This window comes from Leuciscus leuciscus (genome assembly GCF_965113295.1).
Source record: "Leuciscus leuciscus genome assembly, chromosome: 1".
Lineage (NCBI taxonomy): Eukaryota > Metazoa > Chordata > Actinopteri > Cypriniformes > Leuciscidae > Leuciscus > Leuciscus leuciscus.
Window position 1 is genome coordinate 77,357,641 of NC_138725.1, and position 26,868 is coordinate 77,384,508.

General features: G+C 38.8%; 1 protein-coding gene and 1 long non-coding RNA gene across 6 annotated transcripts in view; one reads left to right on the forward strand and one right to left on the reverse strand.

Moving 5' to 3' along the window:
• Positions 1-2,600: 2,600 nt before the first annotated feature.
• Positions 2,601-26,868, forward strand: part of cyth3b (cytohesin 3b) — a gene marked incomplete at its 3' end in the record, with an annotated part of 49,581 nt that continues 25,313 nt past the window's right edge. The window contains exons 1-4 of one of the 5 annotated variants that reach the window (XM_082186678.1): positions 21,792-21,810; positions 25,950-26,032; positions 26,207-26,262; positions 26,359-26,423. In XM_082186678.1, the coding sequence (XP_082042804.1) occupies positions 26,386-26,423 (38 nt within the window). In that variant the 5' untranslated portion in view covers positions 21,792-21,810; positions 25,950-26,032; positions 26,207-26,262; positions 26,359-26,385. Of the gene's footprint in view, positions 2,892-20,745; positions 21,811-21,843; positions 23,198-25,949; positions 26,033-26,206; positions 26,263-26,358; positions 26,424-26,868 lie in introns of those variants that run through there. The other 4 variants (XM_082186675.1, XM_082186677.1, XM_082186674.1 and 1 more) reach the window with 4 other exon arrangements.
• On the reverse strand, positions 3,519-11,715 carry LOC309512935. The gene is made up of 2 exons (XR_014211226.1): positions 5,596-11,715; positions 3,519-5,508 (listed from the first exon to the last, which is right to left on the reverse strand). It is a non-coding gene; the product is annotated as an uncharacterized lncRNA (long non-coding RNA).

The window sequence follows — 26,868 nt, forward strand, 5'->3', positions numbered from 1 at the left end:
GGTGAGCAGAGACTTCTTTTAAAAACATAAAAAATCTTCCCGATCCAAAACTTTTGACTGGTAGTGTACTGTAGTAAAGAGCTCATGCATTGAGGATCTAATGCAGTTAATATGCTGAGATCCGTCACGCGTCACTCAAACCCTCACACACACACACACACTTACAGACACACACTCACACACACGGGAGAAACACACGGATGTTCGGGATCTGCGCTTCTGACCATATTTGTGCACCAAAGATTATGCATATGACCTATTTTCAGTCTGCAGCTTTGATATATTCAGAACAGAGCTTGTGCTCGTCTCTCTGTATAGTGTGTGTGCGCGTGTGTGTGTGTCCCAGCCCAGGAAAACTGGGAAAACAGAGTGTTTCCTGGACTGTGTTACACATCTGCTCCCAGAACAGGAAATACTCCCCCAAAACCTGAGGCTCCCTCAAGTCCTCACACACACACACACACACACACACGCACACGCACACATGCATGTGCACACACTCACATGCATAAACACACATACACACACGCATGCACACTCTCTCACACACACAGAGAGACACTAACACATACACATGCATAAAACACACACACGCATGCACACTCTCTCACACACACAGACACACACACACACACACACACACACACACACACACACACACTAACACACATTCATTTTAACTCCCACTCTGTCCACCAACACACATTTCTTCACACTCTTGAGACTGAAACCGCTCAGTTTTTTGGAAATGCAATGATTTTGTTAAAAACGAAACATCTGGATGGACTTTGAAGTATAGACTTCATATTGAATACAGTGTGTGTTTGTAAGAGTTGTTTCAGGAAAATAAACATTGATACATCACTATGGTTAAAGATTCAAGTGTAATGTGTGTGTTCATCTTCATCATGTGTGTATCAGCAGTGTGAGTTGAGAAGAAACCTCCTCGAGACGGAGGAATAAACAGCTAACTTCATTCTTGAGGAGTTGTGTAATGTGTGTATAAAGAGAGCAGCTCGTTTGGTCTGAGAGGCCGGCGTGCCGTAATTGAGTCCATGTGTGTGAGAAACACGCGGGCGGAGTGTGTGTGAACGTCCATCGCCCCTTCACACACTCTCATCACACGTTTCATGAGATGTTAGTCCATGTCAGTTTTAAGTCAGTTCGTGTCTGTACACTCTAAAACATGCTGGGTTGTTTTAACCCATAAAACATGTATATATGTATTCTGTGGAAGACTTAGGACCAAAAAATGTCCGTCCAATCACTGCATTCGGTCCGAATTTCTACACCATTTCTATGGCATCGCTGTTGAAGAGTATGTATCTGGTGAAGTGGATTTACTGTATTGTAAAGTTAACGAAAGTTATCATGAGCATTGTAATGTTTGAAGTGGATGTCATAACAATTGTCAGAATAGACCGGGAATATTTTAAAACGAGCAGTTCATTCTTAAATCCGTGAGTTGGAATACAAACCGGAAGACACAGCGCTGAAAAGGGGCGGAGCTACATAAGGTTGATTTCAGTCATGCAAGTGACAACTGTTCACCAAGCTTACTATTAAATTTCATATTTGAAACCACCAATGAAATCTGAGAACCACTGTCTCATCAATTTTATTTCTAAACGCTCAAATCCTGTCAAAAACAAAACTGCATTTTTCAGGCTGGACCAGCCAATGCGCATGCGCGGTCATAAACGCACTTCACTGTTTCCATAGCAACCGGAGCTTCTAACAAGCTGCATCAGCCATTGGTTCTTTTACTTAGTTTTTTCATAGTTATATAAGTGCAGCATCTTATATCTAAAGTTGATTTAGTGTATCTGTGTTAGCTTTGAGGTCACCGGTATGCAACTGTACTCCCAAAATGATCTTATTGATTTAAAATGTACACACATTTTAAAACCTCATACTCAAGAGTGTGTCTATAATGTGATTATTAATGTGATATAGTGATTATTTAAATATTTTTTTATTATTTGTATTTATTCTTATGATCATTTACACTTTTTTGGTTTTCTTCAGAATACATGTATAATTACATGTGTACTTGTATAATTAGCCCATGTTAAATCTAGAGTATATAATCCATGTAATCCAGTATAATTTCTGTTCTGCCTCAGTATTAGCGCTACAATACAATAAATGTAGTAGCGATTCCTACTAAAGAGAAGGCTTGGCTTATGAATATTCATTACAATGTGATGTTTCTGCTGATTGGCTAAAAGGAAGACGGTTGTAATGGGAAGAATTGATAAAGTAAAGACAACTCAGTTCTTTTTTAATGTATTAAGTTTCATTGTACGTTGTTTTTATTATTATTCATCACCATTTTTTTTTCTGTCGCTGCTTTGTGTGTGTCATTATATTATATGCAAAAGAATCTTGCCAGTAAAGTACTTCGAAATTGACTTTTGGTGGCTCATGAATATTGAAACACCGGCTTCTGAATGGTTACTAAGCAACGTCAGCATTACCTAATTCATATTCATACGTTAAGCCTTTGTCGTAGTAGGATTGGTAAATACGCGTGTAAGGGGCGGGGCGAGTGTGATGACGTGTGACGGTCGCTGTGAAACGCAGATGCTCGTGTGTGTGTGTGTTGTGTGTGTGTGTGTGTGAAGCGCGTATTCCGCTGGATGTTATTGATCCACGCGAGCTGAACACCCTTCCTCTGTTCATAAACACACCGGGTTACGGATTTAAACGAGGACTGAGATAAATAACATCAGTTTATGCCGTATATTCCACACAAAAACAGGACCTTTATTGTAAATGCAGCAGATAAACCCTTCATTATAAGGAACACATCTGTGTGTGGAGCGCGTTCTCATCACATCATTTCAATATTTTGCATTAATCTGCAGATATGGACGAAGACAATCAAGGTAAGACCATCGGGTTTACACATATGTGGATATATGGGATCATATTATGGGTCAATATGGCATTAGACACAGATGTGTTGAATCATTAGGAACGAAGAGCATTGCATTTATTATGTATGTGCATTTACTTAGCCATTAAAAACCCAAATCTAAAAACCATTAAAATTCCGTTTGTGTTTAATGACTATCCAAAAAAATCCCTCTTAATGATTCTGCACATTGCCATCTTTAAGATATATAGTCATTTTCATTTTAAGGCCTAATAAAGTGTGTCTCTTTCAGATTCAGCACAGTTATAACTTATTTGTAATAGACATTAAACTGTGCAGTAACATTAATGTTTTAAACAGCACACAGAAGTCAACTGCACACGTGACACTGGATCAGCTTTAAGCAATGCTCTGTTTTCCCAGTCAAATGAGAAACTTGAATGGCTGTAGTGCAGATTTCAGACAGCATGGATGACCTACATGTCAGCCTGCCAGTGTTTGTCCAGAGAGACTGTGAGCTGATATGAGTATTGATTTAATTTACTCAACACCATATTCCCCCATGCTCCAGCTTTTCGAGGATCACCCGCCTAATACAGCAGCTCTACGGTTGGGTGATGCATTAATGATGGGTTAATACATATATATAAACATTATATATATTAGTGCTGTCAAATATAGATTATTCACGATTAGTCACATCTAACATCAAATTTTGTAAATATATGTGTGTGTTTATGTACATATTCTGGTCTCTAGATATTGCTTGGATCAGAAATCGAATCAGAAAAGCCTAAAAGGCAAACCTGAGGCAAAAGTTACATGATTTGACGCCTTTTTAATAATTCTTGGAGTGTTTTTTTGCACGGTTAGCCTCATCATGGAGCAAATCCATGGATATTAGTGCATGTGTTGTGAGGAGGCAGGATTCAAGGCATATTAGCTCTTTCTGCATTCCCACAATGCTGTGTGTTCACTCCGACTGGTGTGTTTTGACAGTGGTTTGGTGGTTCAGTCAGAGCAGCGTCTGGTCTGATGTGGATGATGAGAGTCTCTCAGCTCTTCTGCTAACGCTGGGGTCCTGCTGGGGAACAGTAGTCAGAGCTGTGGGAGATCTCACTCGGGAAGTCCCAGTGAACTCGCCAGCACACCGCCGTATGCACACACTGCTAGGATGACTGTTGAACTGAACACAAATAGAAATAGCCTATAGGATTTCGTAACAAATTAAATCTGGTTAGTCTTGTAACACTCTTGAAAAAACAAACAAAAAACGGAGACTTTAAACCATTTAAAACACTGATTTATATATATATATATATTGATTTATATATATGATTTATATGAAACACTGATTTAGAAAAATACTAAAAACAGTGATATTGTGAAATATGAATACAATTTATTACAGATTTGATGTCAAAGCATCATTACTCCAGTCTTCAGTGTCACATGATCCTTCAGAAATCATTCTAATATGATGATTTGATGCTCAAGAAACATTTCTGATTATTATCAATGTTGAAAACTGTTGTGCTGCTGCTTCAGAGTTTCGTGGAAACCCTGGGACAGGATCATTCAAAAGGTTGGGGTGAGTAAGATTAAACAAGTAAAGAAAGAAAGAACAAAATCATACTTTTTTGAGCAAGGATGCATTGAATTAATCAAAAAAGACATGTAAGTAAAGACATTTATAATGTTACAATAGATTTCTATTTCAAATAATTGCTGTTGATTGAATTTTCTTGATCCTGATAATAACTGAAATCAGCATAATAGAATCATTTCTGAAGGATCACAATTCATATTTGCATCATAGGAGTAAATTACATTTTAAATATATTACATGAGAAAACAGTTATTTAAAACTAATAATTTTTCACAATATTACTGTCTAAATTAAAGTATTTTTCTTATTAAATAATTGTAGCATTGGTGAGCAGAAGACTTATTTCAAAACCATAATAACATTTTTTTTTAAAACACAATTATTTCAGACTTTTGACAAGTAAATTTCCTTTAATCACGCTCAAATATTCAACACTTTGACCCAAATTATTGTAAGAAAGAAAAAATTACTAAACAAATATACGTCTTCCCAATTCCCATTATACTGTAGAAAAGGTCCAAATGATGTTACTTGGATGTTAATATCATGTTATTCAATTGTAATATCTAATGGTTCAATCCAATTGTATATCTAATGTTTCTCACTGGTTTTGTGCCTGTAAGGCTTTAAAATATATAATATAATGGGACACCAAAGTGCACCATATTCATAAAAAAGTGCCATGATGGATCTTATTAGCGATTTTTCTTCTTTTTTTTTTGGCTCATCTAGAGTCATATATACCAGATATATAAAAAATACTTGACTTTGTCTCTTTTGATTTGGTCCAGTGAGCAACCAATCAGCAAACAGTCGCCTTCAAAAGCTCTAGAATCCTTAATAATGGTCATCAAATGGTTTTGTTGCTTTAATTGTTAGTTAAAGGTACTGTAGGGTAGGCAATTGTGGAGATGCTAGCATTGACAAGTTAGCTTTGAAAGCATGAGATCCCACCCTCCCTTCAGAGCGCCTCCAAAGCCACGCCTCCTTCAGAACACATGAACACACACAGCAGAGTCTGCAAAGAGTAACGAGAAACGGCGTTAAGTTACGTCGTATCTCAAAGCACGTAACATTACAATAATAATGAATGTAAACAACTTACAGACCACTTGACTGCTGCAGATTATTTTCGCAGTTGATAGTGTTGATTTAGAAATGCATAAATCCGAGTCTGAGGACATGAACAGCTCTGGGTTGAACGTCACGGGTTGCCATCTCGTAATTACGGTTATGACATGGTGTAAAAGCAGCATCTTCACCAGAGAAGATTGATTATTATTGATTGCTATCAGGATGTGAAGAGAGTTTCAACCAGAATAACAAACTTTTTTTATGAAAAACATTGCCTACCCTTACCTTTAAATTGATTGTGATTTATGTGCTTGTGCCCTAGCAACCAAGAGCACTCCTAACAACACCCTAGAAACCACGCGAAACATCTCGGCAAATACAAAGAAAGCTGTCAGGCTAGTTTGTTTTCTGATGTAGCTCTGGTTATTGAGCTTTCATATGCGTTCACGTTCTTGTCTGTTGAGTCGGATCCCTGAACTGAACTGCTCCGATGTTTGATCTTGATGCAGATGAATTTGCCTTTAAGCCAAAAAGAGATTCAAGCCTTGCGTCAAAATGTAGTGTTTATGCCAGCTAATGTCATAATATGGCATTTGAAGTGACACAGTCATAGTAGAACTATGGCAGGATTGTTTTATGAGGAAAACAGTGAGTGTTTGTGCTGCAGGGCATTGGGGTGTTTCTCTAGGCATGATGTATTTTTCATTAAACCACATGACGTCAGCAGGGAAACCACCACGAAACAACACCATTAATTAATATTCAGTCTAGTGATTCACTGCTGACTTTGAACATGGACTTGTTTTGAATTCACTTATATTTTAGGTGTGATTGTCCAAGTCACTGGCAGATTAGTGAAAGAAAATTAGTGAGTTGTTTTGTCTAAATAGGTACTTAATGACAGCATCCTAACAGTAATGAGTCTAATGACACTCATAAGGGACTGTTTGAAGAGTGCTACAAGTGGCGCTATAGTTACATGAAACATGAAATATACAGTGAAATATAAAAATGCGTACATGTTGATCAAAATAGTCAATTTTAAATTAGTTTATTTTTTTGGAAAGTTTTTCAGTTTTGGTAAGAAATTTATTTGGTTGTCATGGTTCCTAATTAGTCCACACCTGTTTCCTGTTGAATTTCTCATTCCCTTGTGTAGAGTTCTCGTTCCTAGTGTCTATTAAAGTTAAGTTAAATTAGCGTTCTTTCTGCGTCACGAATCATCCATTGGATTTTACTACAAGCAACCCCTGACAGAACACAAGACTGAGACAAGATTTTCATAGGAGATTTAAAATGGATATTCCCGCAGTCCAGGTGGAGCAGGGGGATCGCTCCCTCGAGGATCACACAGGGGACTTTCTCAATCTGTCTTTGCTGGTTAAGCCCAGTTCCAAGTCTTTGTTGCCCAGCTCCAAGTCTCTTTTGTTGTTGATGGTCCTTCCCAGCCTCCCTCTCCCTCCTCCACTGCCTGAGCCATTCAGTTCATCTGCCTCGTCTCTGCTGTCTCCATTCAGCTCCTCAGCTCTTACAGTGGTTCTGCTCTGCTGCACGGATCTGCTTAAGGCTTCCCAGTCATCAGCTCCACCTTGGATCATAGATCCCTCAGCTCCACCTCAGACCTCCAAGCCCTAGACTCCACCTCGGCGCTCCAACCCATCGGCTCCACCTTGTCTCAACGCTCCCTCGGCACCACCATGGACTGTCTTCCCTCGTGCTCTGCCGGGCTCCCTCGTCCCTCTGGCTCCACCTTGTTCCATCGTCGCTCTGGCTCTGCATCGGACTTCCGAGTCAGCAGCTTCGCCTTGACCCTCCACCCCTCTGGCTCCGCCGGGCTCCTCCTTCCCACTCCCACTGTCTTCGCCCGGGTCTGCAAAGCCCACACCTTCACCTCGGTCACGCCTGCCTGCAGCTCAACTGTGGCCCTCCAGGCCTTTGCCGTCACTCTGGCTCTTCAACTCTTCTGCTCTGCCTTGGTCTCCACCTCTACCGCCTCCACCTCAGTCAGTCGTCTTCCTGGTCTAGTCCAGACTCTTCACCAAGTCTCCACCATGGCTCCTCCCTCCATCGGCTCCTCCGGGGACCTTCTTCCGTTCATGACTCTGGGTCATCCTTCTGCTCCTCACGTCTCTGGTCTCGTTCCTTCCGTCTTCACCAAGTCTCCACCATGGCTCCTCCCTCCATCGGCTCCTCTGGGGCCGATGACTAAAACTATGACTAAAACAAAATTTTTGTTTTAGTCATAGTTTTCATCATCTGTTTTTCCTGAGTTCTAGTCATTAATCTGTTTTCATGGTTTCTAATTAGTCCACACCTGTTCCCTGTTCTGTTGATTACCTTGTGTATTTAAACCTTCAGTCTTTCGTCAGTTCTTGGTCTTGTGCTTATGTTATATTCCATTGTATTGAATTCTCATTCCTAGTGTCTATTAAAGTTATATTATGGTTTTTTTTCGGCGTCACGCATCGTCCTTGGATCTTTATACAAGCAACCCTGTGACAATACTAAAGGTTAATTTATCTAAAACGTTTTCCTGGCCTCAAGCTGGCCTTAATTAATCACATGAAATAGCAGTATTTCCAAAAATGTGAGTTGTCACTGTAGAGAACCATTTAAAATGACTTAGCGAAGGAAAACAGTGATTAATAAACAGAGCAGTTCCAAGAGCATCCTCACACTCGGTGCTCGGGCTCTAAACTGGTGATCAGGTTCAGGACTTAAGATACTGTTCTGTATTTAAATATACATTTTAGCCTGAAATTTATGTTGAATAACAGACTTGTTGTATGCTAACCACCTATTTTAACAATCCTCTTGACACATCTGCCATCTCGCATGATTATTTCTTCTGAGCTAGTTGCAAAGCATTGTAACCCTGGCTTTTTTGAAGACTTGAGAAGCTGCCTAAGAATTTGGCCAAAACAAGGTATCTATCTTAGAAGGCAGCATGCCTATGACACCTTAAAATGCAGCCTGGGAGCTCAGGAACAAAGCTTAGGTTTCAAGGTGAGATTAATGCATGTTACTAAAACCCTCAGCTTTGACATCAGCAAATACTGTTATCTAAAGCAGCATTCATTGTGTGCACGAAAACCAATTTTATGCCCTCCAAACTAACAAAGTGTTTTCTACACCATTTTTCTTACCAGTTTTTATTGGGGACCTCACCTTGCTGTTCATTAAACTGGTCCAGAGATTGTAAAAATAGTTGACTCTGACTCTTAACATTAGCACATAGTACAGGGGTTTAAAATTTAAGAATGCAAAAATTAGAAACACATTTGCACAAACAATACGGCAGTTTCAGGAATTTAGGTTGGCGCAGGGAAAACTAAAGACTCTTTCACCCCCTCTTAAAGGAAAGCAGACTGCAGACGAGTCTCTGGAGTGTTGGAGCATGTGGCTGATTGCATTCCTGGGCAAGAGAGCCACTCTTTTGAAGAGCAGTATTTTTCACTGATGGAATGGGATGCGAGCAAGTGGAGGTGAAGGAGAATGGATTATGTAAGGGATCGTGGATTGTTTGGATCAGGAAAAGGTGTATCCAGTGGTCTGGTCTCACTCTCTCCTTCCTCTATTCTCTCCAGTATGTGTCCTCAGAAAGAGGTTATTGAACAGAGATTTGCTTGAGGAACACATTGTTCTTTGTCGTAAACCCTTTGAGAGTTATAATTTTAACATTTGATTCTTTCACAGAATGTCCTCAGTGTTTGGCAGTTCTGGCTTAAGCAAGCATCACTATTATTATTATTATATAAGATTAAATGTGTAAAGGTATGAATAATACCTCAAAATGGAGACGTGCACTGATACTTTTCTAAATAATCAAATGTACTGTTTGTGTATGCCGAAACAGACGAATCCTAAAGACTTACACTAAAAGGAGGGACCTGGACCATATCTATGATCAGAATGACAAAAATACTTATATATGGCCACAATATACTTCAAGCGAAATTGAAAAACGACAAAGTTTTTAACAAAATCAGGCCAAAAACGAAGTTCGTTTGGTGTTATACCATTACCATTGGTATTGGTGGTTACCATTACCATTATATGGTATTCAGTATATCTCTGCAAAGGTATTTCCAACTCCTTTTTTACCCCAAGTGAAGAATGAAAATGAACTTCGCCGTGTGTACAGTATATCGAGTATAAGTAATAACCAACTATTAACCAACGAGAATCTGCAGGTCACTTGTGAATGTACTGTAACTCAGTTGCATTCTGTTTGTCTGTATGCAAATTATTCTGGTTAATGATTATTGTTTGTCAATAGTTAATTAAACTACAGAATCCTTTGTGTGTGTGTGTGTGTGTGTGTGTGTGTGTGTGTGTGTGTGTGTGTGTGTGTGTGTGTGTGTGTGTGTGTGTGTGTGTGTGTGTGTGTGCGTGTGTGTGTGTGTGTGTGTGTGTGGATCATTTCCTTTGCAAATAACTACAGTATATGCGTCCACGTGCTGCTTTCCTGAATTTATGTGGGATTTTTGTTGGTGATGCACTTTTAAGATGCTGCATCATTCAAAATTCATACTGTTTGACACGCAGGTCTACGGAGACGTGTGTGTGTGTGTGTGTGTGTGTGTGTGTGTGGTTAGTCACGTTTGGCCTATATGGGTCACTTTATAGTCACATTGTTGGTTTGATGAAGTATACCAACAGAACAATCCTTCATCAGCCACTTTACAGACATTTTTTGGGGAAAAATCCACAACAAGTTCATAGTGACCAAGGCTGTTAAACACCAAAAATGGCAAAGAAAGAAATCCTCATGAACTACTAGTCTGTGTTAGTTGTGTTAGTGTATATTACACGTCCTCTGAAGACACACATTACCTAAATCTGAGGACGGAAATACAATAATCTTCCCCTCCAGTGAACTGAACTCAAGATGCTCAAATCAAACTCAAAATTAGTTCAACACATTGACATTTCTTGAGTTAACAGCTCACTGGAAGTCTTGCCCTGGTTGCAACAAACCCCTTAAGCCAAGAAAACCTAATTCTAAACCAATTATCACTAAGGGTTTTCTTAAAGTCGCCACGAAACGGAAGTTGCGATAGTCCTTTCTTTCTGTGACGTATATCTGAGTGAAGCGGCGTCTGGAACGAGAGCAAATGTAGGGTAATAATGAGGTGCACGGATAAATAATTAATAATAAACCATGCTATATTCAATAAAACAGTAAGAATCGTCCATTTTGATTTCATGGTGACTTTGCTGTAACTGGCTGTTTACGAGCGAGTCATTTAAATGACTTTTGATTTCTATTTCGGCAGTATTTGCGTCCGCAGTTAAATCGCCAAAGACACGGAAATGTCAAATATGTTCCGATTAGCTGTGTGTATTGGCACATTTTACAAAACGTACACATATAGGTCCAGACAGGCAAAGTACCTTGAACGTGTCTGGTTAGAAAATGACTGAATGAGTTCAACAAACAAGCACAAACTAGCATCTCTGTGCGTAATTGCCTGTGGACGCGTGGCAAACGTAGGTTTGACATCATTTGTAAAGTGTAGCTGGTTAAATGGGTCACAGCTCATATTCCTGACAGCTGCTGTAGTGTGAGTAAGAGGCTCTTGAAGCGTGAATCAGCAGTCGAGGGCTTCACCTGTGTTATTTCACCACCAACACCTCATTACTTTCAACAGTCTGCTGTGCGTGGAAATCACTAATTGCTAGGTTTGATATGAATAGTTTACTGTTTATTCCAGAGCTAGTTACAAAAACGAGTTTATATGCCTTAAATCCATTAAAGCCGTTGGTCTTTGACTTCAAAGAAAGCATTTTTGTTGACGTTTGAAGCAGAAAGTGAAGCAATTTTCTTCATAGACTAAAAGATTTCCCTTTATTTCACAACCTCTTCTAAGTAGCTAAATGATTTCAGGTGTTTTTATGAAATGAGAATAGGCTCATGAACACAAGAGTATGACCCTATAGGTTACTGTGAGAAAACTCTCACAGTAACCTATTTTGCCACCACAAGCACAAAGTAAGATGGTAGGGTTGCGTCAGCCCTTCACAAGGTCTTTTTTTCAAGTCCCCCTGTAGTCAATCATCCCCCAATTATCCCTTAAAACTCATCTTTGATCACCAAAATTACATGTCGAGTTACATTTAAGATATTTTAAGGCATGAAAACGCGTAAATCGACACCCTTGCCTCATTTAGTATGCACGGTTCTATGAATATGCAAATGAGCCCCGCCTCCACTCACTCACTCAGCTCAGAGATCCACTTGTCGACGATCACACGTTGATCTGATTGGTTACAAGGTAGTTTGTGACGTCAGAAACACCAGCGATTTCAAAGCGTGTTTTTGAGACTGTCTTTGGTTCACTGCAGTTTTAAGGAGAAAACACTCAGCAATGGTGTCGACTTATGAATTTACACGTGGTTTGTCTTAAAGCATATTAAAAACACCACATAGACATATTAATAACATTAAAAACTTTATTTTCACCACAGGGGGACTTTAAAATCAGATGCAAAGTTCACTCTAGTACATTTGGGTAGTATAACAGATTCAGTGTACCTTGTAATGAATCGTAGATTATAATCATATTGTATCATGATGATTTTCCCATAACAGAGTTGAAATATTAAGGTTATGGTCAAGTGTAAAAGACCATGAACCATGTAGTCAAAAATACTTTCCCAGACAGATCAAACCATTATCAGAAGAGGAATAAAGTGGGGGGCAAAGGCAAATCCTGCATATTCTCAGAAAATACAGAAAACATAAACGAATAAATGTTGAAAAGTTTTATCAAGCAATTGATTAAACTATTTATGGAGCATTTTATAACCTATTAAATTGTAATGCTGATTATGGGGGCATAAAATTTCCAATAAATCGAACTCAATCGAATGAAGTGATGATAAGATTAAATAAAAAAATGTAATGTTAATTAGATGAATACCCACACAACAGCTGTTGTCCCAGAGCTTAACATGTGTCTCAGATTATATCTTCATTTAAACACTTGGGCCTGCTCTCTTCCTCTACATCTCCACAGCTGGACTTAAACTAACAACGGCCCCTCCATAGTTTATAATTAAACCCCAAAGTCACAAGGAATTCAGTTCGTAAGGACCGAATAAAACACCAGCGACTGAAGAATGTCTCATGAAGCAATAAAGATCTGCCAGGACCGGACGCTCAGCTCTCGTCGCCCACGCTTCAGCAATAATAGCGCGACAGAGTGATTTCGTCTTAGCCGTCCCGTCTCACACAACAGAGCTCAGATTCCTCAGATCCAGATGTGCTGTCTGGACAGACGGGGCCAATATAAACAGGCCTGTTAGGTGTCCAGTTTGTCTCATTCGTGGCTCTCTATCAGACGGCTGGAATCGAAACTCATTTCCTGACTGAGTCATTGGAGGCCTCTGGGATTTCAGAAACGAGCTCTCACTGTCCCATCTCAGAGGAGACACTGATTCCCCATGCTAACCCAGCAAGCAGTAGCCGTCATTTCACCGTCTAGGTTAACTATAGTCCGGCTATGAGTAACCCACTTCAGCCAAAATAACCTTGAATTTGATTACATGGAGACGCGGAAGCAACAAAAAGTAAATTAAACACTAATGATCTTTGCAACGGAAGTGAATCAATCAATCAAAACTAACTTTAGCTGGACAATAACTTTATTCTAGAGCTGCTGTAAAGCCACAACACTCTCTGCTACTTTAATTTCCTATTATCACTGTAAAGCTGCTTTGAAACAATCTATATTGTTGAAAGCGCTGTATAAATGAAGGTGACTTGACTCGTTTTTGCCAAAATAACTTGCGAGATGTGTCATGTAAGCAAAGTCAACAGTGATTACAAGGTGTTTGGTTTCATTTCTTTGACATGTTATGTAACTGATGACTAGTCTGTTCTTGGGCGATGGTTTGACGTCTATTACATTTTCACTGACAGCCCAAAGTTTGCCTTGTTTTAGCCTAGACGTCAGGGCTGTGTTTGGACGGCTATTAGACGTCTTTTAAACACAGAATGGAGAGCTGCACCTTGATTGACAAGGAGATTTTATTTTTGATTGGATTCATTCCATTACTAGAAGGAGATGAGTGATGAAATCCAGATGATCCTGCCATGATCATCATTCAGAGCCACTCTATTAAACAGATTAAAATTTGAGCCGCAACAAGGTTAGATGGTGTTCACCAGACAGGTAGGGTTAGACCTTAGTCTCGTTTAGCCAGACGTCTGGATAACGGCTTAAAGTCTGGTTCCTCATTGCAAGTTATTCCGGTCAAAAAGAGCCTACTAGAATAGGAAGAGACCGTTTGATATGTAAAGCAACCAACCACAGTTCATTTCTTTATTGGTGAGGTTTAGCGGCAGGTAATGGGAACACCTAGGGCCCTATTTTAAGGAACTAAGTGCATGGTCTAAAGCGCACGGAGCAAGTGCACAAGTGCGTGTCCGAAATCCACTTTTGCTAGTTTAACGACGGGGAAAATGGTCGGTGCTCCCGGTGCATGGTCTAAAAGGGTCGTCCCTATTCTCTTAATGAGTAATGGGAGTGTTTTGTCTCTATTCTCTTAATGAGTAATGGGTGTGTTTTGGACATAACATGCAATAAACCAATCAGAGTCTCATCTCCCATTCCCTTTAAAAGCCAGTTGCACTCGTCCATGGCGGATTCGCTGTTTACATGGAGGAATTGACAAGCGGAAAAACTGAACGCTTCTCTAGCGAGGAAACGGATCTGCTCGTGCGCGAGTTAAAGCTGTGTGTGTGTGTGTGTGTGAGGTTAAAGGTTAAAGCGAGACCATCTATGGGAACAAGTGTAGTGCGTGTTGGACCTGCCTATAGGCGCACATTACTAACGCGCTCTTTAAATAACAAAAAAAAAATACTGCGCCACTGACTTTAGAGCAGGTTAATGCTTTTTTAAAACTTTTAGTTGGTTAATGGCTCAGTCTATTTCAGTTCCTCAAAATAGCAACGCTCCAACAATGCGCCTGAACACACACCTGATTTTCAGACCAGCAGCCCATGGGTGAAAAGATGCATTTGCTATTTAAAGAACGTGGTACAGGACGTGAAAATGAAAATTGCGTCAGGCTGAAACTAGCAAAAAAACACTTGCATCACGCTTGGCGCCGCATAGCGCCGGCTTTATGAAAGGGCCCAGTGAATTAGATATCTGTAAGCACAACCAGACGGATGTCTTCGCTCTAGAAACAACCCTATTTTCTTAACCTGCAAACCTTTGTGCTTTTCGTCTACATCCTCATTGAAACATATCATCCCCTTAACAGCATTCACAGTATACTCTCTCTGATGTAGCATAACCTCTAGTCTGGAAGTGGACTAAACCTTAAATCAGATATACATTTTAAAACAGTATGGATAAACTGATAGATATATCAGTTTTTTGCCTCTAATAAAACTGCAGTCTGGTACTTTGTTAAAATCAGAAAGCACACGCTTTTGTATCAGGTTGTTATGTTGAAACACTAAATATAATGGTAGAAGATGAGAAAGTGGTGAAATTACAAGGGGAAATCTACTCAAGTGTCAAGGAGTCGGACCGTAACACAATAAATGTGTAACAGAGGCCTTACAGATGCAAACAGGGGGTAAACAATGTGGTTTTTGTGGGTTTTTTCTTAAAATAAACTTTGGCTGCATGCCAGAAGCATATGACATGAACAACAAGTTGAGAATAGCAGCTGATTTTTTAGGAATGGAACAAATGAAACTCAACAGAACACTGTAACCAGACACCCTAGCAACCACCTAGCATTACCCTAGCAACTATAGAGTGTAAAGGTCGGGTTCTGCCAAAACTCCATTCATTTTCTCTATACGGAAATTTATTTTTAACGATAACTTATAAACCTTTAAAGACAGCCTTACTGTGAGCTAGTTCGATAGTTTTGCTTCTCCTGAAGCCGTTAGCCTGCATTTCAACTTATTTTTTTAAATAATCAAGTTCAACAGTGGAATTCGTGTTGAAAAACTACATTACCCATGATGCTTCACAGAAAATTCCACCAATTAGAGAGTCGAAACAAGTAAAACGCTCTAAAAGATCTCGTTCGATCAATCTTCCTACATTCTCAATATACTTAAATATTTGAATGCAGATGCATATTTTACAATAAACTTAAAATATATTGTTTATGCATACTTTTATATTTCTTCTATTTAATTCTATTTAATAATTATGGTGTTGGCAAAGCTTCATGGGATTGTAGTTCTTTTCCATCACTAAAGCCGATAAGTTCACAGTCTTGTACCTTATACTGTTTTGCTTCAAATCAAAGTTTGCAATGTTATGATTCACATTGTAGCTGGTTGGCTTGATTCATGGCTTATAATGCTTTTATTGAAGACTATTTTAAAATCCCTATGGGAAAAATTAATGACCGGCGCTGAAAAAGTGGACTCTATTAACCAGCCCCTCTTATCTGAATTACATTTGCAATAAAAACACCTGTCTTATCATAGCTAAAAGAATTTGACAAAGAATGTGGTTTGACAGTTCAGTAAGCTTTAAAGACAAAATGGCGGATAGCAACAGCGATTTGATTGGCTGTTTGGGCTGTCAGTCATTTATCTGTTATTAGTCAATTCCATACAAAGTGTTTGTATGCATCAGAACAAGATATGTCAGTGGAAAGACCAAAGTTAATTTAGTTTCTTCGAAAAGAATCACACATTACTTGACGCAATGTTAGGGAACATCTTACTTCTTACTTCCACCAGTTTCACAGTGAAGCATCTGCTAATCTCATTGCATACTAGTCCTTTTTTGCAAGTTATGATAGATGCCATTAGGATGCTGACGTTGGAGTCAGTGCTGATGTTTTAATGCAGCCGTACTGAGCTTTAACTTTACTCACATTATTAACCCAGAAACCAGCATGAGAAATCAGATGCAGGCAAACCACTAATTACAGGAGAAACAGCACAGCGCCTCTGCCAAAAATACTAATCTAATTTGTGAATGGGAGCATGACACAGGATGAGCTAAAAATAGGGGCGACGGGATATTTTCTCATCTGCTAAAGGAAGAGGAAGCTTTCCCTTTAAAATCATTTTGGAAATGGACTTGAGATGTCAGCGTGACACGCGATCTATGAATAAGGCATTGTGAGGGTGCAAGGTTTCTTCTGCTGTGAGGTTTTATTGAGTTACGTGGGTGAATCAAATCAACTTTGTGTCTTTGTTTTGGTTTTCATTCTTAAATATGCGAAGCAGCTCAAGGGTGGATACGCTTTACGCACTGAGGATTGTTGTGGTTTTGTGTGATGTATTAGAGCTGCACGATTATGGATAAATTGAGAATCACGATTTTTTTCTTTCAAACAGAGATCACGATGCTCGCACAAAACAACTAAACAAAATAACGTAAATTATTATAGGTTCTGACTAAATGTTAATTGCTGCAGTCTATTTAAAATGTTTGAATAATCTGAATCTGATTCAGTGACAAATACCGGTATTTTTTTTAAATAGTCACTCGCTGCCACCTAGTGGCGAAACAATGTAATCAATATAATCTTTACTTGAAGTGCCAAATTACTTTCAAATCAAAAGGTGATTATTTGGATCACTTCCATAGACATCAGTTTTAACATCCGACCTTTTTAATATCCGATTTTAATGTTCCAGTGTGATTTTGTCAAAGGCTTAATAGGCACAGGCGAAATCGTTGTCATTTAAAAATGAGATCGCATGGATGTTTGAATCGAGATTGCGATCTTTTAACGATTAATCGTGCAGCTCTATGATGTACGACTGTGAAAAAAAAAACTTAAAGGAATATTAATACTAGGGATGCACGATATATCGGCCACCGTATCGGTATCGGCCGATATGTTTTCATGTTATCGTTATCGGCCTGATAAGAAAATGTGTCCTATATATTAAAGCCGATAAATAATGTATTATTTCCTTCAGCTGAGACTCTTCAGATGCGCACTGTTTAACATGATGGTTTTGAATTGCTTGAAATATGATTGAAATCACTTCAAAAAAGGAAAATACAGTAAAGTATGTCATATCGGCTACATAAAATTATAATGTGGACATTATAATTGTGTGTTTGGGACATGGATTTTACCGGTGAGACTTTTATTCATTTGGATTTAGAGTTATCGGCCAATATATCGGTTATCGGCTTTCAAATATAAAGAATTATCGGTTATCGGTATCGTCCAATATATCGGTTATCGGCTTTCAAATATAAAGAATTATCGGTTATCGGTATCGTCCAATATATCGGTTATCGGCTTTCAAATATAAAGAATTATCGGTTATCGGTATCGACCAATATATCGGTTATCGGCTTTCAAATATAAAGAACTATCGGTTATCGGTATCGGCCAATATATCGGTTATTGGCTTTCAAATATAAAGAATTATCGGTTATCGGTATCGGCCAATATATCGGTTATCAGCTTTCAAATATAAAGAATTATCGGTTATCGGTATCGTCCAATATATCGGTTATCGGCTTTCAAATATAAAGAATTATCGGTTATCGGTATCGGCCAATATATCGGTTATCAGCTTTCAAATATGAAGAATTATCGGTTAACGGTATCGGCCAAAATTGCATCCCTAATTTATGCAGAATAGAAATGGAGATTGTAAAATCAAATAAGTGGCAGGATAGTAGTTAGTTGTGTTCGCTAAGTCAAGCATCGCTATTACAATTGCTAGTAGTTTTGAACAAACTCTAAGTATTAGACTTCAGCCGTCCCACACCATTTGTGAATGATTATAATATCCCATGCCGTGTGCCTAGTTATCAATCTAACATTTCTTGCATAGTCAGTGAGGTCTAATATTTTTGCTTTGTGGATGAATAAGTAGTCAAAATATTCACTATAACACTTTTTTTTCCAGAAAATGTAAGTTTAGTTTAGAATTAAACTTGCAGAAATGTTAACATATCAGAGTAATCTATATTTTGTGAAGGCAGCTGTCAGAATATGAATCACACATCTATATCCTCCATCTAAAAGTGAATCTGAAACGTTTCCTTCAGAACAGAAGTCAGAACACAATAACATGTTTTCTTCGTGTCAGATGCCTTTCCCAGACTAATGATCTGTGCAGACTCACATATGGCAATAACAGAGGCTTGAGTATCATCAGCAGAATCAACAGAACTCCAGATCTGTTCATCAGGTTTAGCAGATTTAGTGGATAGGCTGAGGCTTTTGGGCTTGTGAACGGTTGGCTTCGTGGTTTGATCCCCTGTGAGCAAGCAACATTATCCTTTTGATCAAGACGATAACCTGGTAAATGAGACTTGAGGGGCTGTTTACATAATTTACTCTTTTTATGCGTTTTAGCCATTCTTTTAATACGACAAATTGTCTTTACAAAGTGACATCACCATCTACTGGCCTGGCATGAATACTACAGCGTTTCTAGTCGTTTTCACGGATCCGTGTTGCTATGACAACGTATGTACGTGAAAACAAAAAAATGTGAAACCCTTTTCTGATTTTAGTACATTGTTGTTGTGTAAACGTACCCTGAGTCTAGTAAATTCACGCTGCCGAATTGGAAACAAACTCAACATGTCATTGTTTGTGTGGCCGTAAATAAAGATAGTGAGTCATCATTGAAACAGCTCACCTAAACAAACTCAGCCACTCCCAGCTCATTGTGGCAGGTTATATTGATGATATCCATAACAAACAGCTTTTTGCAGAAGGCAATGAGGCCACATTATCATTTTTTGTTATAGTATGTAGTCATTAGGAGCAGTGTTGTGGATGGTGTTCGGTAAGATGGTTTTGTTATGTATTAGTGATCCAAATAGTAATTAAGCTTGTCACTACATCAAATGGTTGTAAATTGAACAAAACCTTACAGGTTTCATAATCCTCAATTTAACCACTTAACAGATTAACAACGCCAACCTACAACCGTTTTCAACTAAAAACGTAAATCTTTTTATGCGTTTTGGCCGTTCGTTTACACGACAACGCCGTTCTGGGTGCCTGAAAACGCAAACTTCCGTGTAATGAACAAAAACGTGAATCTGTGAAGATGATGACGTCACGCACACGCGTATTACGTGTTCAGTCTATAGTGTTTCATCGCCATCTACTGGCCTGGCAGCAGAATACAGTGTTTTTAGTTGTTTTCGCGGATCCGTGTGAACAGGGTTCGTTTTGACAATTTATACAGACGCGTCTGTACGCGGAAAACTCAAAGGAAAAATTTTCTACTGAAATACAATCTACTGGTTCACAAATAACATAAAATGGATCATTATCCAGAAGATTAAACTTGCAGCAGTTAACAAGCGAGTCAACTGAACTATTGTTCACATGATTTGGTCTTGTCCCGCTCGAACGAGCCAAGACCCGGGATAATATAATATTCTCAGATCAAGTGTGCTCCTAATAATTCATAGTAATACAAGACTGAGCTTTAAGGTCTTATATGGGTCGCCAGTGCCGGCCCAAGCCTTTTGGGGGCCCTAAGCAGAATTTGATTTGGGGGCCCCCTCCCACCACGCAGAGTCACCTGTGCTGGACGATTATTGACACAATGTCACGTTATAATGTTACATTATAAATTAATACAATGAGGTTATGTATTGATACAAAATAAATACTTAATACAAAATAGATACTTAAAAAAGTTTTAACTTTTTCTTTACTATTTTACTAACTCTTGGAAACTTCTGAAAACAAACTGTCACAAAACATATTAAAAAAATTATTTGCAAAATATCCTCCAACGTTTTGCAACACTTTGCAGTTTGAATGATGTCTTGTATGAACATGACGGAGTATGTTTTTATGTTTCCACTGTTCGATCGCGCCCGCGCACACACACACACACACACAAACACACACACACAACATATTCCAGCTTTGTAATCATCCACTGTGATGTTTCCAAGCACATTTTTGCGCGTGTGAAGAGGATGATTTTTTCCGTCGATATTGGAACGTGAGTGAAGTACAAAGCCTATGATAAAGAATAGTTTAGCTACCATCCAAATCCATCGCGAATGTTGAAACATTTTGATTCTAATGAGAGAGATACGTGAGCCCAACGCCGCTTACTTTCACTTTCGCTTTAAATTATTTCGTTTTGGCTTGTTTATAGTTATTTCTTTATTCTTGTTCTGTTCTGAATATCATTACATTTAAAGGATAAATCATTGATCAAATCAAATTTTTGTGACATGGCTTAACATTACCGTGACTTTGTGCAAAAATTGTCTATGCACGCGAGGTTATGCGCATGACTCAAACACTGGCAGACACAGCAGCAGTTGTAGGCAGGTATATTGATCATGAAATCAGAATTTTCTTGTCTTGAATTATTAATCCTTTCATTCATTTATGTCACTTGTTTAAGTTAATTAATATGTAAAAAAAAAAAAAAAAAAAAAAAAACTCGATTGGGGGCCCCCTGGTGGCGAGGGGGCCCCAAGCAGCCGCTTAGTTCGCTTATGCCTCGGGCCGGCCCTGTGGGTCGCATTAGAAACCTCTCTTTTACTGGAGTAATATTTGTATTAGTGTTTCTCTACTTTAGCTTAAGAACAGAGTTTATCGTCCGCCACGAATAAACATTTAATAATTACCTTCTCTTGCCATTGCGGGATGTATGTTGTATTGTCTGTGCATTATAATGAAGACAACATTTCCTATAATGTTTGCCTATGAAAGACGACCGAGCCAATCAGAGTAAGTGTGAGGCGGAGCTACACGTTTAGCCCCGCCCATGTTCCACATGACTCCGCCCACACACTCTTCTGATTGGCTGTGATCTTTGATTGATTTGGTGGTCGTGCCACATCTGATGTGGACAGACAAATTAGGCTACTTGTCGCTGGAGACATGGTGTAACCCTGTCCTGTCTTAATACAACATTTACACAAACTCAACTCCACACTTCACAATGAAACTTGAGCTTGCTGAATATATGGTGAGTTTCACTGCAGACCAAACACAGTCCTGAACACTCATGATGACAGAGTTAACCCGAGGCTGATGCCACTTCACGGCAGAAGTGGGTAAACTGGTTTTACCTGAACAGTTAGTTGGTGTTAATAAGTATGCAAACAATGTGCAACACTGTGAGAGCAGTGTGTGTGTGTGTGTGTGTGTGTGTGTGGAGTCTATCCGACTCTTCAGTTTTCTTGGGGAAATCATTCTTCACACACTTTCCAATGCAGTCCGCTGTGTGGAACGTCTACCATGCCACATACAGAACAACACACATGGGCTGAGAGTGATGGTACGTACTGCAAATACTAAATGCTATGTAGTTATCGTGGGACTGGACTCATGACTCACGGACACATGACTCTTTTAGTGTGTGGGTTTCACCATGATAAGGCAGCTCAGTGTTTGTGTGGTTACGTGACCTAAGTTGTCTAATCGGCACGGCAGACGGGCAGAGATATCCTCTCCATTGTCCCGAGGCAGTCCTGGACAATATCAGGATGTCTATCCAAGACTTTTCTTCATTAGATCCCAGTTCTCCGTTGAGAAATCTCAACATTTCCTTAGTGTGTCGGTCAAAAATGATGATTAATGCACTATATTTTAGTTTTATAATGTTTTTTTTATTTGATATGTTGTATTTTTAGGGGATTTTATGATACTAAATTATATTTACGCTGTATTCATAATCCATTTATTCACTTCTTGAGCATAGACCTGAAGATTACATTTCCAGCTTAAGCTGTGGTAAATCTTGAATGCTTTAGAGGAACAGACGGAAGTTTGATCTCTTTTCGAAGACGACACTCGGCAGATTATTGCTGAAGTGAAAAAAGTTTAAAAAAGTGAAGTTACAGAATTTTACGTTTATAGTTATGAAAAATGCACAAAAATACTATTTGCCATTTTTATATGAAATATATATTTTCAAAATCACGTTTTACTCTAAAACTGCAAGAAAATCAAAGCCATGAATCTAAACAAATTGTGTTCCAAATTTGAGCTTGATATATAAAACAATTTTTCTTATCCCAGTAGAAACAACTGGAAGTAACCCATTTGTAGGTCGTTTCCCATAAAAATGGTAATCGGTGTGAAGTGAATTTTGGGAGATGGATCAAGAACTATATGTAGAAACAGTTTTTGTGCTTGGGTTTCAGAGGAGCGCAGCATTATACAGGCTTTAGCAGTCTTAGCAGTCACAAGACCGAGTCAGGAAGCGATGGGAATTCTCCTGCGAGGTTTAGATTAATCTGTGGGCTGCTGAATTATTTCACCTTTTGATCCCTTGTTAGTGGTGTTGTTCAAGAGAGACGGGATTGAAATGGAGGATGGGAACGCGTATGTGGAAATGCATGTCCCGTAGAGACCAGCTCACATATTACAATCTAGTGAAAAATGCAATTTATTATCTCTGTACTAATTTATTATTTTATTTATTATTATTACTAATTTGCACAAATTTTTACTCTGTATTAACAATCTCTGTTACTGTAATCTCCTATTATCACTGTAAAGCTGCTTTGAAACAATCTATATTGTTTAAAGCGCTATATAAATGAAGGTGACTTGACTTGACAGGGAGATCGACTCGATTACGTCATTCGCAGTGCTTCATGGGAGTGGGCGGAGCTTGTTTCGACTCTCTGATTGGTGGAATTTTCTGTAGAGCATCATGGGTAACGTAGTTTTTCAACACGAATTCCACTGTTAATTATATGCCAAAATAATGCAAAGCAAAACAATCGATTAACAACCTCGTAGCTCACAGTAGGGCTGTCTTTAAAGGTTTATAAGTTATCATTAAAAATCTAGTTTTTGTTGCACTCTTTTAGTTGCTAGGGTAATGCTAGGTGGTTGTTAGGGTGTCTGGTTACAGCGTTCCGTAGCACAAACAGTGAAGGTCAAGTTTCATTTAGTACTTAGTGTTAGGGGTTTGTTCAAGTCATTACGCCTAAATATGAGCAATGGTGCAGTGATGCTGGCCTTAGTAAACACCACTAATAAGTGCAGGTCGTAGTGAGTCTCTTGCTGAGAGTATGTCTGGTTGAACTGTAGGGTTGGGAATCGAAAATCAATTACTTGAGGTCAGGAAACGGATACTTGTTATAAAATGTTAAAACTTGTTTGTTTTTTTATTAACCCTGATTGGAATCGAAATTAGGAATTGATCAAATTCAAACGATACCCAACCCTATTGAACTGACCTTCAGTATATGATGGGATTTAAGCTCACACACTTCACACACCAGTCACAATGAAAAAAGCCATTTTTCTGGCACACAATTTTCCTTTTCCCCTCCCTTGTAGTTCATGTTTAATGCATCAGAGCCTCAGTGATGATATCAAATGACCTTCCTAGCGTGTGCACTCACCATCACACAGTGAGCGTTTGACATCGAGCCCAAAAGCCCAACTATCCAAGACATTCGCCTCTTTATTCCTCCGTGGGAATTCTCTCAGATGATGCAGGATTTCTGTGCCGTGGACGTAGGTTTGCCTGTGGGGAATCGCTCCATAAATGCCTCTTTATGCACTGTGTCAAAGAGAGCCCAGAAACCATTGTGTGCAGCCAAGGACGTGGTTATAGTGTCATCATTTCTGTCTTTATGGAAAAAAACATTCATTGTTTCCTTCAACCCTTGTTTTCCAAGTTCCCAGAAGCCGCAGTCACCCCTCTATAGACGTCCCAGGCCGTCAGAAAGCTATAGGAACTAATGCTCACTATCGTTTTATTTTTTATTTTTTGGCCTAAAAGGGGTTTTACAGTTGACAACAGAGTAGGAAGTGAAAATGGGAGATGAAATTGAAAGCAGCTTATAGTGGAGGGATGCAGATGGGATTTCTTTTCCCAAGCAATGGATCTGGCAGAGAGAGAGAGAGAGAGAGAGAGAGAGAGCGGAGGAGAGCTGAAATCTGCAAATACAGGAGTGACCTACTTCTTCTGGATCAATCTCAGACATCTTCACGCAGGACCTGAGTCTTTCACACAATCTTCGTTTTTGACCAAATTATGTAGTTTAGTTGAGACTGCGCTATTTTAGTTCATGTTACGATGTGAATCAATGGGAATGTCTTTGCATTGTCCTCTAATAAAATGTAGGAAATCTACTGTTATGTGTGTGAGCTCTTCTCCTTGTTAAACATGGATTGGAATGGCCACATAATTTTGTTAGTTGACAGTCACAGTATTTATAAAACATTAGGAGAAAAGTATTCGGATGACCTACTATGCATGCACACTTTGGGAGATTGCATATAAATGTATGGAAACATCAAGATGCGCATTAACTCTAAGAATGGGCATTAAAAAATGTATGCGCTCAGATCAATGTTTAATCCGATATGAAGACATGCGCATGAACTATGATGGAAACACACAGTCATCAACACTCAGCATGCAAAACTTAACATTGCTAACCATCAAATTCATTTTTAAACTAATTACTAAACAAACACTGACACAAGACAGCAAATAAAATGGTTAAAAAAAGCCAAAAAGCAGTAAGACAGAGCAATTTCTTAATATATTCATGCTGCAATGCACTCTGGGAGCACACCATTACTCAGAAATATCAAGTTAGTAACACTCAGACTCTAAGTTATGAAAACTTGAATATATTGATAACTTTACTATATATTTTTTTCTGAGGCAATAAGTTTGCAAGATATTTTTTCAATGCTTTATAGCTGAATTGAATTAATTTAATAATTTATGACCTTTAGACGGTTATTGAACTGATCTGAATCAACACTGAACTGACTTCAGTTGAATAATGACACTTTTTTGTTGTTGAGAATTTGAATTTGTCTCATATTTGATTATAAAGCTTGCATGGATTCATTATTTTACCGTGAATCTGTATTGTATAAAGTGGGGATGCACCGATATGAAAATTTTGGCCGATACCGATAACCGATAAATCTAAATCCAAATTTTTATGTAATTTTTTAGAGCCTGATTACAAAAACAAAACTCTCACCATTAAAATCCATGTCCCAAACACACTGAGCCATATTTTCCTTTTTCCGAAGTGATTTCCATCATATTTCAAGCAATTCAAAACCATCATGTTTCATCTAAAGTGTCTCAGCTGAAGGAAATAATACATTATTTATCGGCTTTAATATATCGGCCTAATGTTCTTATCAGGCCGATAACGATAACATTAAAAATGAACAAATATCGGCCGATACCGATATGGTGGCCGATATATCGTGCATCCCTAGTTTAAAGCACAAAGGTGACTTGACTTTATGGCACAAACACTTCTCAGTAATCCACACGGAGTCTGGAGACTTGAGTTTGAAAGCTGAGGGAAGCGTTTGACCCACATTATTGCTGATTTGAACACTGAAGATGCTCATCTAAACATGCTTTACCCGTGTGTGTGTGTGTGTGTGTGTGTGTGTGTGTGTGTTTGGTTACAGTACCAGAAGACCTGTCCTTAGAGGAGCGAGACGAGCTGTCCAACATACGGCGCAGGAAAAAAGAACTACTTGATGATATTGAGGTGAGAATGAAGTCGAAAATAAAGTTGTAGAATAGCTGAAGTTGTGTGTGTATTATGTATTTATTGCTTCGCATAATTCCTCTATAGTGAGCTGCTGTTGCATTCTGAACATAACCTATTCTTCCTAACTGAATGCAACATAAAAAGTACCTTGTTTCTCTGTTGGTTAAACAGCTTTAGAACATTGCAATAGGCATTTTTTATCTGAAGCAACTTACATTGTGTCCAAGGTACGCATTTCACATTTCCGGGGGAATGAACGCCATGATCTTGGGCTTTGAGTATCATGTTGAGTTTTCTGTTTGATATGAACCTCTGTTTTCCAGCGCTTGAAGTTTGAGATCGCTGAAGTGATGACAGAGATCGAGCAGCTCACGTGTGTGGGCGAGAGGTGAGTTATGAGAGATGGGGAAATGTTTCCTTTTCATTGCAGCTCAACTGAAGCTCATGCAGATTTGCACCTGTCTGTCTTTTGTCTGAGTGTCCTCACTCATCTGTCCTCTTCTAAACATTCATAAGCGCTCTATTCAGACCGTGTCGTCTGGTTGACAGGTCACCTGCAGGAGACGTGTGCTGTGCACGCTTGTGTCTTTTATTGAGCTTTAAACAGGGATATAGATTGACTCAGTGTGAGGAAATGGATGTTGAATATCTAACATGCAATAACCCAAAGTGTTAGCTTAGTTTTTAGTTAAATCATATGATAAGGAATCCATTTTTTAATCATAAAATGATGAAAGCATAATGTAACATGACTCAAAACGTCCTTTCCGTGTCCAAAAATACCATTTATTAAGAATAAGTTGGACTTATTTTCAGGCAGATGAGCACATTCA